Source organism: Crassostrea angulata, chromosome 3 (assembly GCF_025612915.1).
Source record: "Crassostrea angulata isolate pt1a10 chromosome 3, ASM2561291v2, whole genome shotgun sequence".
In the NCBI taxonomy this organism is placed as follows: Eukaryota; Metazoa; Mollusca; class Bivalvia; order Ostreida; family Ostreidae; genus Magallana; species Magallana angulata.
In genome coordinates this window covers 35,489,704-35,504,564 of record NC_069113.1, presented here as the reverse complement: position 1 = coordinate 35,504,564, position 14,861 = coordinate 35,489,704, and the positions used below count along the sequence as shown (strand labels likewise).

The following is a 14,861-nucleotide window of genomic DNA, read 5'->3' as shown; positions in this document are numbered from 1 at the left end:
TATTTCGAAGCTTCGAGGATTCTTTTGAGTTTTTCTTTTACCCAGAAATCACATAAGTCAGCTAATAGCAAGTTTTACTATTGATTTATAATAAAACAAACAATTTATGTGGCAAAGAAATGCTTTTAATTAGTGAGAGTAAAAACATGTTTAAAAAAGAATGGGGTAATAAGCGAAATATTTTAAGAATGTATTATTTATATGGAAGATATACACAAGGGTTTTACAATTAAACATGCATAACAGGTTACACATTAGTACGTACTGATTAGGTGAGAAAAAAGATACTAATTTTGATAAGTCTTTGACATAAAACACAGAGAAGGTAAAACATATGGCAACTAGACAAATCATCATTACAGTTGATGTTAATAAACACCAAGGATACATGAATTTGATAAAACTGGTGCAGAGGTTTGAAAAGAGTTCATAATTAAGATTAAGAAGAAATTAACATTGTTGTTTAAATGATACAAAGAGTTGCCTTCTTTGGACAAATCTTTTAAGCAATATGAGCTGTATTTTTTGGAATTTAAGTTTGCTGCAAAAACCTGCTAGTATGATAAATCTGCATGTAACTTAAACTTTGATGAGAAATAAGCTTAAAAAATCATTAAAGAACATATAGCAGATCAATTTATGTACAGGATGACAATAATTCAATTTTGCTTCAGTTAAGGCTTTTAACGGCTTTTCCCACAAAAGTAAAGCTAACAGAAATTTAAAAACCATGGTATTTTTGTCATTTTAGTAGAAAACAACATTCTCGTAGAAAAAAAAAATCAACATAAAAATTGCAGTTCATATTGCTTTAACAAATTTATCAGAAATTCAAACAATAAAACAATTCTAAATAAAAAAAGACGCTTTTGACTAGTGTTTGTCAATCAAAAAAGCAGGTCTGAAAGTCAAGCCATCTAGTTTTTTCGAAAAAAAAATCGGTTGAATATTGAATAAATCTAAGTATTATCTTCTACAACTTGGTCGCGTACGGGAAGTAACTCCTGCTTAAATATTTCTAAAAAAACTATCTTTTTTTTAATTTCCGCATGTCTCTAAGTTTCTTGTTATTTTCACAGTTTGATTCAAAATACAATTTACTTCCTTTCAATGAAACCTTTAAATACCTTTCTAATTGCAGCACGAAATGTCAACAGCGTGAAGTATAGGTTACTGTATTATATATATTTTTTAATTTAAGGCATAATTAATGAATTCGTCAAATCATTTAAATCGCCAGGTTAAGTTTCAAACGAATATTTAAAAAATCTCATTGAATTTAAGATCATACCAATTTTAAACTCATTTTATTAGGCATACAAAGCACGATTCATAAATCAGTTGAAGGTGAAAATGTATTGTAAACAACATTAAATTTTAGAAAAGATATTAATGAAAAATGACAATAAAACACTGTTAACCATCTCCAAAATCCATAAAGCTAAATACAATTCAAAGCAGAGCAACACCGACATCTAAAAAGATAGAGGTAGGATCAGGTGCCATCAAAGCGTGCAATATAACAAAATCAAAAACAGGCACAATGAATATACAATTACTCTCTACTCTTTTACACGAGAAACGTACCTACTATTATTTTAATACATTATATTGATAAGGAATTTTCTCGTTATCAAACATACTTCTTGTAACAAGAAATTTATGAAATTTTGACACAGTCAAACGGATCATATTACCAAATGATTCTATCAGGTTAGTCAAATTTGACTGTTTTGCTTTTGCATAAAGGTCAGGTCAAGGTCACTACCTTTTTTCTCAACGTAAAGGATGATAAAAATAAGTGTATCTCTTTATAGTTCTGTAGACATTTGTTTAAGATTTGAAGATTCTATTCTTCAATGAAATGATAGAATATCAGAATGTCTATCAGCTTAAAGTACTTAATTGAAATAAATATTTATACTAAAATTGATATTAATTAGCCCGTATTTCCTCATTTTCTTATATTTTGAAGAAATTTTGATTATTTTTTATGCTTCTAATAACAAAAATATTTCTGATTTTTATGTATAATGAAGACTTTATATAAAGATATAAATTTACAGATAAACTAATAAATTGACCATTTAATAAAAGAGAAAAACTGATTTTAGTGTTTTTTTTCACAAGTTATTTTCTAAACCCTCACGAATACGTAAAAAAGAAGAAAGACTTTGGAAGACATAAGATACGAGAAAAACGTGTTTGAAGGAATATTTCATTCACGCATGAATTATATATTTTGCATAACTAAGCATTATTTTTCTTGAGGACAAGACAAACTATCTTCTTATTTCTTCACTTCTTCCTATGAATTATTAGGGAAAAAATCACATCTTACCACACAAGAGAAAATTTAGCAATTTTAAAAATTTATCTATCAAATTTTCAAAATCGACCACAGGTATGTGATGTACAAATTCTCAAAGAAATTAATATATTTCGTATCATACTTAGGTAAAAACTTCGTAAAAAAAATATCGTTTTCGTATAATAAATTAAAAGAGCATTTTAACTATTCAATGAAAGCAGAATATTACGAATACACTTTACTGATGATGTACGAAGCAACAATGACAAACATATTACAACCGGTCATTGCGACGATCAAAGGGGATTTATTTACAGCTAGGAAAATTCCTTGGTTATCCGAGACACATTTTCTCCCGTTGAATTCGACGGTGACGGAATATGTACTCAAATCATACGGTGAAGTTGATATCGCTGCAGCACGTAGTTTGCTATCGTATGGAAGAACAGTGACCTGGTCCGCACAGGAGCCACTAGCAAATATATTTTCCAGAACACAATCTCGATATGTTCCTTCATAGCGGACTTTGACTGTACAAAAATGATAAATGAAATATTTCATTAGTGCGATTTTCTGTAAAGATATTCATTTTTATAAATGTTATAGGTGCGAATACTTTTCATATATGTATTGAAATTTACCCTCTCCTGATGTGCCGACTTTAATTGTCAGGTCGAGCGTTCCACTGTAATGAACACATCTATTAACAAGGGATCCACTTGGGGAATTTTGCGGGCATTTAACAACTGAGACACCCTGGGTAGACTCGCATTGTCGGTTTGATGGCAAAATTAAGGATCCAATATCCAACGTGAAATCCGGGACTGTATTTTTCAAAATTTGTGCATTTCTTATATCTGCGCATTGTGCACATTTAAGACCTGAAGAGATTTTTTTAAAGAATAGTTCTAATATGGTCTAAAATCAACTTTGAATTTGACAATCACAAAACTCAGTACATTTTAACAATTAGTATGCAGTCTTAACTTACCTTCGGAAGGGAAATTACCGTTGGCATCTGAGACACATTTTTCACCACTGAAATCAACGGTAACGGAATATGGAGTCAAATCGTGTGGTGAGGTTGATAAAGCTTCAGCACGTAGTTTGCTATCTTCTGGAAGAGTATACATTTGATTCGCACAGGAGCTACTTGCACTGATATATTCGAGAAGGCAATCCCTGAATGTTCCCTCGTAGCGAACGTTGACTGAAAAAATATTAAATCAATCATATTTTTTTTACAAAGGCTATTTCTCAACACTTCATTAATTTTGGAAAAGATTATATTTGCGAGAATATCATTCAATAATTTTTAAAACATTACCTTCTCCTTGATTCACCTTTACTGAAATATCGAGCGCCCCATTGTAATGAACACATCTGTTATCACGGGAACCTTCTAATGATTTTTGGGGACAATCGACAATGGACACTCCCGTTACGTCTTCTCCGTTAGTTGATGTCTCGCATAGAGAGGATCTTGGTGGCAACTTCAAGGATCCAACAGTGAAAACGAGACCCGAGTTTGTATTGTTTATTTGAACACTTCTAATGTCTGCACATTTTGAGCATTTGAAACCTTGAGAGGAAGACAAAAAATAGTTCTAAAGTATTAAAAAATCCTTCAAAATCTTACTGCTTTGCGTTTTAAAATTGAATACTTAACCAAAAAAAATTTTATTTGTTGTTTCAGTATTATCCAGACGTGAATTATTTGTGATGGATACAATATTGTCAATCAATTAAATACTAGGATGCTTGATTGTGTTATTGGGTTTTTGTATATTCCATGTATTTTATTGAGTATCGTAATGAGTAGTCTAAGGTTAGAAAAGCGGTACTTTAATTGAACATCCTCTCTCTCTCTCTCTCTCTCTCTCTCTCTCTCTCTCTCTCTCTCTATATATATATATATAAGAGACTTATTTTTTCTCGAGAAAAAAAAACATAATATCCACCAGCACAAGTAGCCATTGATGATCGTAAAGCAGTAACTGATGTCAACAATTTACGTGTTCGAAAAAGATTTAACAAGTTAATCAATCAATGGCGCACAGAACTGTTAATCTTACAAAGATATCTTTAAGAAATAAAGTAAATATCACTCGATTGGAATAATTTGAAATAAGCATAGACCGCCCAGCAGAATGCGTTCTACATGTACCTTAAACATCACGCGATTGGTGTCTTGCATTCACAAAGTTACCTGGGGCTAGAAATCACGTGGTGAATTATAATATTCAAAAGGTCAATAGGTCGAAATACACCATTTACAACAGAGAACGCAAACGCAAGAAGAAATAGTGTTTTGTCTGTTTAACAATAAGCGCATGTTTGTCTATTGATCTCCTCTAAACATAAGCTTATGTATTAATATACAATTACACTTAAAGGAGAACAATAGAAAAACATTCGCCGACTATGTATTAAGTCAGTAAAAATGTGGGCGTCCTCATTATCCTATGGAGATACAAGAAAATGTAATGATCCCTACCTATGAAAACAACTTCGTTCTTTATAAATATGAACTATTTTGATTTAATTACAAAAAATTGCAGTTAGGACTTTGGCGATTTCTACATTTAAAAGAAATATGCCCAGGTTTAACATTTAGTTTTGTCGCAATTTTTTAATGTCCTTAAGTGCAGTTATCCTTTAAATGAATTTAGATTATTGGTCTCCTTTTGTACCAGTTTTGCAATTATTTCGCATAATATTCACAATATTTTTATAGAAGCTTAAGAAGATCTTCGATAATGTTTAGAATGCCTGCAGGAATCTAAATATTTTATTTGCTCGTAACAGAGAAACATTTTAAAAATTCCAAAAAGAGGGTATGTTTACTGCTTCTCACAGTATCCCCATTAAATGGTAAGAAAGAGATCATGAAATCTATGTTTATTATAATGCACACCCTAGCAATTAAAAAAATATTGAGAAATTTTTGGATGTCGCATTTTGATGAATTTAAGAGTCTAAAACGGTAATTTTGAAGTACTGTATTAGTTTTTCAAAGTTTTTTTGGCTCATGATATATGGAAGCCAACATTCTAACTGACTCTAAGTATATTGCTATTTTTATCGATATGTTACTAAATACGCCTTTAAAGTCAATTTATTAAAAGAAAAAAAAATATTGAGTAATCAATGAGTTGCACCATCTAGGTCCCTTTTTAATTGAATTTGAATGAGTGGCTCTTAAGAAGAAAAATAACACCCCTAATGTATTGTATAACACGATATTGGTGAATATGATATGATATTGAAATTAATCATATGATACGAAATTTAAAAAATGGAATTGAAGTGTATCATGTGATACGATAAAGTATCATAAAATATGATATTGCACACTATTATAAAATATGATAAAGTAATGTATTTAAGATACAATATTTTATGATATGTATGATATGGATAAAAAATCATACGTTTATGTCATAAAATATCATATTGAATCATATAATATGATATCGTATGATAATTTGATATTGTATTGCGTAATTATGTTACATTACGGTATTGTTTCGTATGAAATGACATTGTTTTGCATGATATGTTATGATAAAATAATGTATTGTATAATACAATTTTGTGTCATACAATTACACTTGCAAATAAATTTGATATTTTAATATTTTCATAACACAGATTACTTAAAAAAACAGAAGTTAAAAGTTTTCGTAAAGAACTAGGTACAGTTTCTGTTAATATATTTTACCCTGTTTGAAGCGATTTTTTTTTTCACAGAAAATTCAAATGTACAGTAGCATTTATTTACACAAAAATGCCCATAAACTAAGAATATATACAGCATTTTCAGATTAAACTTTTTTTCACAAGGGTAATTGTGACGTCAAAGACAGTACATTTCTTCGTAATTTTCTTAAAACTGAGCAGAGGATACCAATAAACGAGGCCGGACCTAATTTGTTCTGCCCTAAATTTTTGAATGAAATTTTTTACATGAATTTCTATTGATATAATTATTAGTTTAAGATGACAAAAAAAGATCTTTACCACAATGTTTGTTTTTGCTTGAAATGTATCTTTTTTTTGCACATTTTTTACATTTTTTTAAACCTTCTGCCCTAGGGATTTCTTTTTCTGTCCTACATATTACAGTTACTGCTAAAAGGCATCAAATGGTCAAATAAAAAACCCTTTTACCTCCTGGTTTGTTCCAGGGGACTTATCAAAGTTGTTTTTTGTATGCCCAATTTCCCAGATTTGTCAGATAATGGCTATTTTTTATTTGATAAAGGAGGAAATGGTGATCTTTATAGTGTTATTAAATTATCCAGACATATTTAAGTATATAACATCACATATTAAGGGTAATTAAAATAAAATACATGTCTTGAAATGTATGAATTAAGCTATATATCTAGGCGGGTTAAGAAAACGTGACAGAGGGCTAGGCTTGCTAAATCCTCTTCACGTTTATGACCCGAGCCCAGATATAGCTTAATATGCTTCGAGACATTTATGTTGATTCCTCAATATATTATAAATTTTACGCATCAAACTAGCGATTTTCAACAAATTTCGCAGAATATCTGCAGTTGAAACTATCAAGTCATGGCGTCAACCAAGCAAAAAGGTGACGTCCCAATACAAATGAAACGCTGCGTGAAAGCGTGCGTACTCGATTTGCACTCAGCCTCGTTAATAATTCGGTGGGTTTGTTTTTTCTTTTATTAAAAACTGTGTCAGCAGCTGTCGTCCACGATGAAAATCACATTATAACTTTATTATGTGATATCACATTAAAACGTTAATTTCGTTGTGGGCGACGGCTGCAGACACATTTTCCTCTTTAAAAAACAGCAAGAACATGCGCCATTTTTCATCACTTTTGACTTCATTTTTAAAATATGCCAAAATGTCAAAGTCATAATTATTGTTAGAAAAGTGTATAACTTGGTACTTTATTTACACATGTATTCTCGATAGTATATATATACTGTAATATTTTAATGAGATTAAACCAACTTTTGAATTTTGGGGCGAATATTTTAAGAAACTGTACACTCTTCTTTCTGTTTGTCTATTTTCCTGCCATCAGTCCTTGTCTTTCTTTTCTTGATATCATAAAAAATGGCCAGAGTTCTACATACTGGTATTTTATTATATCATTAAAACTGGAATTGAAACGATTAATGATAAAACAGTTTGCATCATAAGGGACTGACCATGAAGCTTTTGGCTTGTTTCATTAAGCGTTTAGAATGCTGTGCATTTGCAACGTTTAATGATAAAATTGCATCATTAAGCGGCGATTTATCATTAGCGGTTGATGTTGTCAACTGTTAATGCAAAAATTTACATGTACAGCATTAGGGGTTGCAATTGCGACGCTTAATGATATTTGCATCATTAAGCGGCGTTTTATCATTAGAGGTTGATACAAAGCCGCAAATGGCGGGTCGCAGCAGGCCCACCGTAAATATATTTTAAGATCAATTCTATGTAAGAATCAATGATTTATAAAAGGGTCTGGCAACGCATAGTCACCAATTTTCCTTATATTTCACACATGGACACACCTAGGTGTAAAACGCAAAAAACCACTAAAAGTTGGTTGCTATGGGTAACCGTTGCCATGGTAATCGAGGCTAAAGATGGGAAAATTGCAAAACTTACCTACTTTGAAGCCATATTAGAAGGTTTTGCCCACTAATGTAAACTATCAAAGACATAAAACAGCCTCTTTCCTATTTTCAATTATTTAATTATATAAGAAAATTGATGGAGAAACCAATACTTTTAAAATGTTACCATGGAAACCGATACAAGTTTTTGAAATCAGTTTTCTGCGGTTTTTTAATAAGCCCAAATGGGAAACTGTTAAATTTTTACATCCATTTAAATGTTTATGTAATATACATTTTATCATGAAAATTGACATCCGTTGCTATGGCAACAAGGCCAAATATTAAGAAAAACTGAGAAATTTAAGATTATTTTGATATGCTTTCATTCCTGATTTTAGATTTTTTTTGCAATTGTTTTAGTTGGAACAGGTAAAAAAATATCTAAATTTTCATTATACACCACAAAAACCTTTGTTATGCAACAGAGAAGTGTTGTTACTATGGAAAATTAAGTTGCGTAAAAAATCACACACAAATTCTTACTTTTTGAAAAGTCCATAGCAACGGCAGTTATTTTTAGAAAATTTCAGAATTTTTTTAAGTGTCATTAAAGTTAAGGACATACTTTATTTTTTCTCACCATTTGATTTTATATATTTATTCATTATATCTGAATAATATCCATTTAAAAATGCCTAAAAATATTATAATTTTCCTTATTCTTAAGCTTGTTACCATAGCAACGGTTCTCAATTTTCATATTTAAATTTTTAATTGCACAATCATAATAGTGTTTACCAAAAAATCCAAGATTTGCACTTTTTATTAAAACTAGATGAAGAAAACATATTTTAAAATTTCTGTTTAGTAACCATGGAAACGCTCTAAAAATATGCGTTTCTCCATGAATTTTTTTGTTTCATTTGAAAAATGACAACTATTTGAAATAATACATTCTACCCTGGAAACCCCAAGTTCTGCACATTACTCACAATATGTTGTCAAATAAGCATTAAAATGCCATTTTTACATCTTTACCCTCGGTTACCATGGCAACGGGACCACATAGCAACAAACAAATGGTGTTAGGCTTTTTTACTCACCAAAGTCTATCAAATTGTCAAGTATGAAGAAAATCCGTGACCATGCGTGGCCACCGAATTTTGATTCTTACATAGAATTGATCTTAAACAAGAGGCCAATTGGCCTTAACGGTCACCTGAGTAGCATACCGGTATATCCCATACACAAACTTGTCATGGAGTCTCATATATGCATCTAATTAATTAGGTTTCATTTTTCATAGAAAAATTATAAATTTGTAATGACGACCACGTTTCAAAAAGAACTGTGAAACCTATTATTTTGGTGAAAAACTAAAAGATCTGGTCAACAAAATCATGAATTCAGTTTTCCTTTCAGGTGTGTGGGAGTAAAGAAAATAATTTTTTAATGTTATATGCATTAACATCTATATATCCATTTTGGCCCTGCCCTAGAGTCAAAACCCATCCTTGAGGGGACATGAAAATTAAAATTTCAGTAGAGGACTTCCTGGTAAACATAATTATTAGTCAGTTTTTTTTTATACAGATGTGTGAGAATAGAAAAGAAAATGCCCCCCCCCCTTCATGTTTTGAACCCCTGACTCAGGGGCCATGAATTTCACAATTTAGGTCAAGGAGATTGTGGATATCATAACCATGTATTCATTTTTTTGCCCACATGTGTAGGAGTAGAGAAGATTTTTTAAGATTTAAAACATTTTTACTATATGGCCATATTGGCCCAACCCTAGAGCCTGAACACCTAACAAAGGGGTCATGAATTTCACAATTTTAGTAGAGGCCCTCATGGACATCATAACCATGTATTCAGTTTTTTGCTCACATGTGTGGGAGTAGAGAAGAAGATTTTTTAAGATTTAAATTTTTTTTACTATATGGCCATATTGGCCCAACCCTAGAGCCTGAACCCCTGACCCAGGGGTCATGAATTTCACAATTTTGGTAGAGGACCTCATGGACATCATAACAATGCATTTAATTTTTAACAAATATATATGGGAGTAGAGAAGAAGATTTTCTAAGATTTAATACATTTTTACTATTTGGCCATATTGGCCTCACCCTAGAGCCTGAACCCCTGACCCAGGGGTCATGAATTTCACAATTTTGGTAGAGGGCTTCATGGTCATCATAATCATGCATTTAGTTTTTAACAAATATATATGGGGGTAGAGAAGAAGATTTTCTAAGATTTAATACATTTTTACTATTTGGCCATATTGGCCCAACCCTAGAGCCTGAACCCCTGACCAAGGGGTCATGAACTTCACAATTTAGGTAGAGGGCTTCATGGACATCATAATCATGCATTTAGTTGTTGACAAATATATATGATAATAGAGAAGAAGATTTTCTAAGATTTAATACATTTTTACTATATGGCCATATTGGCCCAACCCTAGAGCCTGAACCCCTGACCCAGGGGTCATGAATTTCACAATTTAGGTTGAGGGCTTCATGGACATCATAATCATGCATTTAGTTTTTGACAAATGTATATGGTAGTAGAGAAGAAGATTTTCTAAGATTAAATACATTTTTACTATATGGCCACATTGGCCCCACCCTAGAGCCAGAACCCCGGACCCAGGGGCCATAAATTTCACAATTTTGGTAGAGGGCTTCATGGACAACATAACCATGCATTTAGTTTTTTCCTCACATGCGTGGGAGTAGAGAAGAAGATTTTTGAAAATTTGGCTTTTTTTGCATATTTGGCCCCGCCCGTGGCACCTCAGGGGTGGTAGAGCCATGAATTTCACAATTTAGATTCTTCTTACCATAGAGATGCTTTACTCCAAAAACGGTAACGATTGGCCTGGTAGTTTTCAAGAAGAAGTCAAAAATGTAAAATTGTTAACGCACGACGCACGACGCACAGACGCACGACGCACGACGCACAACGCACGACGACGGACGAAGACCAATTGCAATAGGTCACCTGAGTGACTCAGGTGACCTAAAAAGATAAAATCATAATTTAAAAAATTTGACGCGAAAGAAATCCAACAGTTTTTTTTGTCTTGTTGCACAATTGTCTTAGGCTATGGTGCGCATACAAAGTGATCTATGAGAGGAGGCATTCCGCGAGAGGATCGTACACATTGACCGTGGTTTGCGACATTGATAAATAAGATAATCTATACGGGAACAATATTTGCAGAGATTTTTTATTCAGGCACTGACTTGACACAACGTTGTTGAACAAGGAATTTCCCTGACTTAAAAAAAATTATATGTCATGCTTTATCGTCATAAGTATATCGCATATATTTTGTTTTTATCATTCATAGTACACTGTTGAAGACTTTTAAGTCTATAAACACAATGTTTGTAGTACTGACAAAGAGCTGGGAAAAGGAAATAAAAATAATGAAGTACATCTATTCTATCATCTTCGCTAGCCGAAGATTTTCCGTCCACTTGGACCATTAACTTGTTTCTAGCGAAGATGCTATGAAGTTGAATGCATGCTACTTTGAAACATAGTTATTTTTAAAATTATTGCACGTGCAAAATGCTTTGCAAGCGCAGTCATTAATCAAATGTAGGTAACGAAGGTAATTGTTTACAGCATACAGGGAATAACAAATTTTATCATGACTATTAACCAATTTTTTATTTAAACTGATGAAAACTATAGGTCGAAATGTACAAAGCTGGGTTTCCTTAATCATGAAGGGCAGGTTGTAAATAGATAGTTCTTGTGATGATGCTGACTTATATCTAAGATAGAGTATAATTCGAGGAAAACATTGTTTTTCGGGGGAGGGGTTTCTTTTACCATGCTTTATCAGACACTTGTTTGATTTGTTTCTAGTGTTAAATACATTTTCATTTTTACAAGTTTCTTCCTGTTTTAGAAAAAACAGTTTAAGTACATGTCTATATGCATAAGTATAACGATTGTCCCGAAAGTGACCCGTTATTGTTGTATGCACAGTATGAATTTAGTCGAGCATGTGATCAACAGCCAGAGGCAAGCTGAATTGTTGACAAATTGATTTATATGTATTATTATGTGTGGATAGAATATAAAGCTGTAATATAATTTGACTATTTACTATGTCATGTTAAATGCACGCAGTAATATGTTTTATAAATACAACTAAAATAATCCCTTTCATTTGATTAGGTATGAACGGTCTTAAACGCTACGTTCTATATGATTTCAAAAACTAAAAAGACCATCTATATTTCGATGGAATTGGTTAAATATGCACAACACACTTCACTTAAAAAATCATTTTTTTCCTACACGTTATCGCAAGTGCGATGTTGGAAAAAGGATAATGTCGTACAACAAAAGTTGATGTAAATTTGCTGTAACGTCACAATGATCGAATGGGCAGAGACCATTGGCGTATAACATTTTGTAGATTAGAAGGTTTTATTTCTCGGGTGTATTTCATTTCAGCAACTCAAATATACAAACTTTATAACTTTTGTAACAAATTCCATGAATAGATTAATTAAATATAAATACAAATGTAGTTTAATTGAAAGCAATATGACCTGCAATTTTCATGTTGATTTTTTTTTAAGTAAATGTTATTTTCTACTAAAATGACAAAAAATATCATGGTTTTAAAATTTCTGTTGGCTCTGTTTTTGTGGGAAAAGCCATTAAGAAGCCTTATTTGGAGCAAAATTGAATTATTGTCGTCCTGTAAAATATTTGATCTGCTATATATTCCTAATAAGTGAAATCTTTCTCCTGACAAATATGAATGATTTTTTCAAATCTTATTTATCATAAAAGTTTAAGTTACAGGCAGACTTATCCTATTAGCAGGTTTTTGTAGCAAAATAAATTTCTAAAAAATACAGTTGATATTGCTTTAATGTAATTGTAAATGTAAATGTTACTTACCGGCCGTGGATGGTACGGTTATCAATGCAACATTGAGTAATAAAAAGCCTTGAAATACTTGAAAAACCTGCATCTTGCAAAGATATGCTGCAAAATCTATAATGAAAGTTAAAGGCTACGTCACATAATGGTTAATTTTTTTAAAACACAAAATATACATCAATGTAGAATGACTTAATTGTATCCTTTATTCAAGAAAATTGAAATGGGTCAATTACCTTATATACTTAGATTTATAAGTAAAGTTACCTTATGAAGCAAAGTACACACAACACTACAAAATGAAATCCCCGTCCTTTATGATGATAAGTGCATCACGCAACTAACTAAATAAGGACGATTTTTTTTTAATTCTTAGGCCACACCAATTTAATTTCCTGCTCGTCGGACCCGCACGTTCCACCCATTTACGACGCTTAGGAGGTATTTAAAGAAAACTATACAAATTTAATTTTGTTTTATTTTTTGCTCGGTTATCTTTATTCAAAATATTATTACTTTACATCCAATAAAGAGAAAATCAAAAGCGTCGGCCTAAACTTATTGTCCACGGTCTGAACTGAAAATTTCGCCTACAAATTAATACTGATAATCACCCGTTTTTCAATAAATGTCCGAAAAAGAACTTGAATTTTTGTGGCCTTACCATTTTTCGACGTTTTTGATTTCGGAAAAGAAATTGGAAAAAAAAATGGAAAAAAAAGTGATTTTTTAAAAATCAATGTCATTTACTTCTAAAAACTAGTTATTGCTCAACTTTCGTTTTGAGCTGATTTAAATGAAAACAACAGAACTGAAACCAAAACTGTTGGCGTGGGAACGCAGGACTGGTTAATTTTTACACCTGCTATTTTGAATAATAAAACGATTGTTAGGTAAAATCCTAAGCTTTTGAAAATAGGTCATTGCGACTTGTGCTCATTAAATCAATTTAACTTATTTTTCTCACAGGCTGATTTTTCCTTTCTCCTTAAAACTCTGCGCTACGCATATTAAAATCTAGATTTATACAGGATTTTAAAAAAAGGGGCTAGGGTTAGCACTTTTTTTCATACAAAGGATGATATAAGCTAAACCTTGAAGTAAATTCTGCCAAGTGTTTCATATTTATATATATATATAACAGTAATTGCAAGTTGAGTGATAGTTCATGTTCTTTTTTATATTATTTCAAAGAAGTTTTAGAACAACCTTTATTTGTTCGATATTTTATTTTTAGAATTCCCAGTAGTGGAACCGTAAATTTTGACATTTAGCTACTCTTTTTCTAAAAGAGTAATATTCATGATATATCTGATCACACTTTTACTGCTTTTTGGGGATATGACAATAATTAGCTATTCAGCAAAATATATCATGAAATACGAAGAAAATACCATAGCAAATAGCAAACATTTCAAACTTTTCAGATATTTCACAGTAATGCACAGAAAGTCTACGAAACACTTTGAAATGTTATTCATCAGTTATTTTTAAATAACATCTCTATATAATGCAAATAATTGCGTTTCATTCGGAAAAAAATGATAGAAGATTTTAGTAGAGATGTGTCAGAGTTGCGATTATATATATATATATATATATATATATATATATATATATATATATATATATATATATATATATATATATATAATTTACTGTCTCTTGTTCCACAGTCATACAGGTGTCACGATATGCTTACCTTCAATGTATGAATTTAAACGAGAATAACTCTAGACTGTTTAATTATTTAACATTGTTTCGATATTATCGGAATTGCCTAAAGGGCAATCCAAATGAAATTACTTCTTCGTGTTTTTTTATTTGGTTGCTTTCTTTAATTTGCATATAGAATTTTAAAAAAAATGAACCTTGAATAAAACAACTTCTCAGAGCTAATCTCGAGAAGTTCAACTTTGATAAGATAACTGTATGATTTTCAAAAAATCAAGAACTGTTTTTAAGATTACAGTAGGAAAGAATATGCGCACTTGTTTTCTTACAAAGTCATGGGCTTTGCCTATAGT

At 31.3% G+C, this 14,861-nt stretch overlaps 1 protein-coding gene across 2 annotated transcripts; it reads right to left on the bottom strand.

Annotated features, from left to right (window-relative positions):
• Positions 1-277: 277 nt before the first annotated feature.
• Positions 278-14,135, bottom strand: LOC128177929 (uncharacterized). Of its 2 annotated transcripts, none has more exons than XM_052844851.1 (6): positions 13,071-14,135; positions 12,853-12,948; positions 3,639-3,893; positions 3,303-3,521; positions 2,953-3,192; positions 278-2,841 (listed from the first exon to the last, which is right to left on the bottom strand). In XM_052844851.1, the coding sequence occupies exons 2-6, from the start codon at positions 12,923-12,925 to the stop codon at positions 2,537-2,539; spliced, it is 1,092 nt and encodes a 363-aa protein (XP_052700811.1). In that variant the 5' UTR covers positions 12,926-12,948; positions 13,071-14,135; the 3' UTR covers positions 278-2,536. The 2 variants fall into 2 exon arrangements, with proteins under 2 accessions (XP_052700811.1, XP_052700810.1); XM_052844850.1 differs by having other exon boundaries at positions 13,102-14,133.
• Between the last annotated feature and the right edge of the window lie 726 nt (positions 14,136-14,861).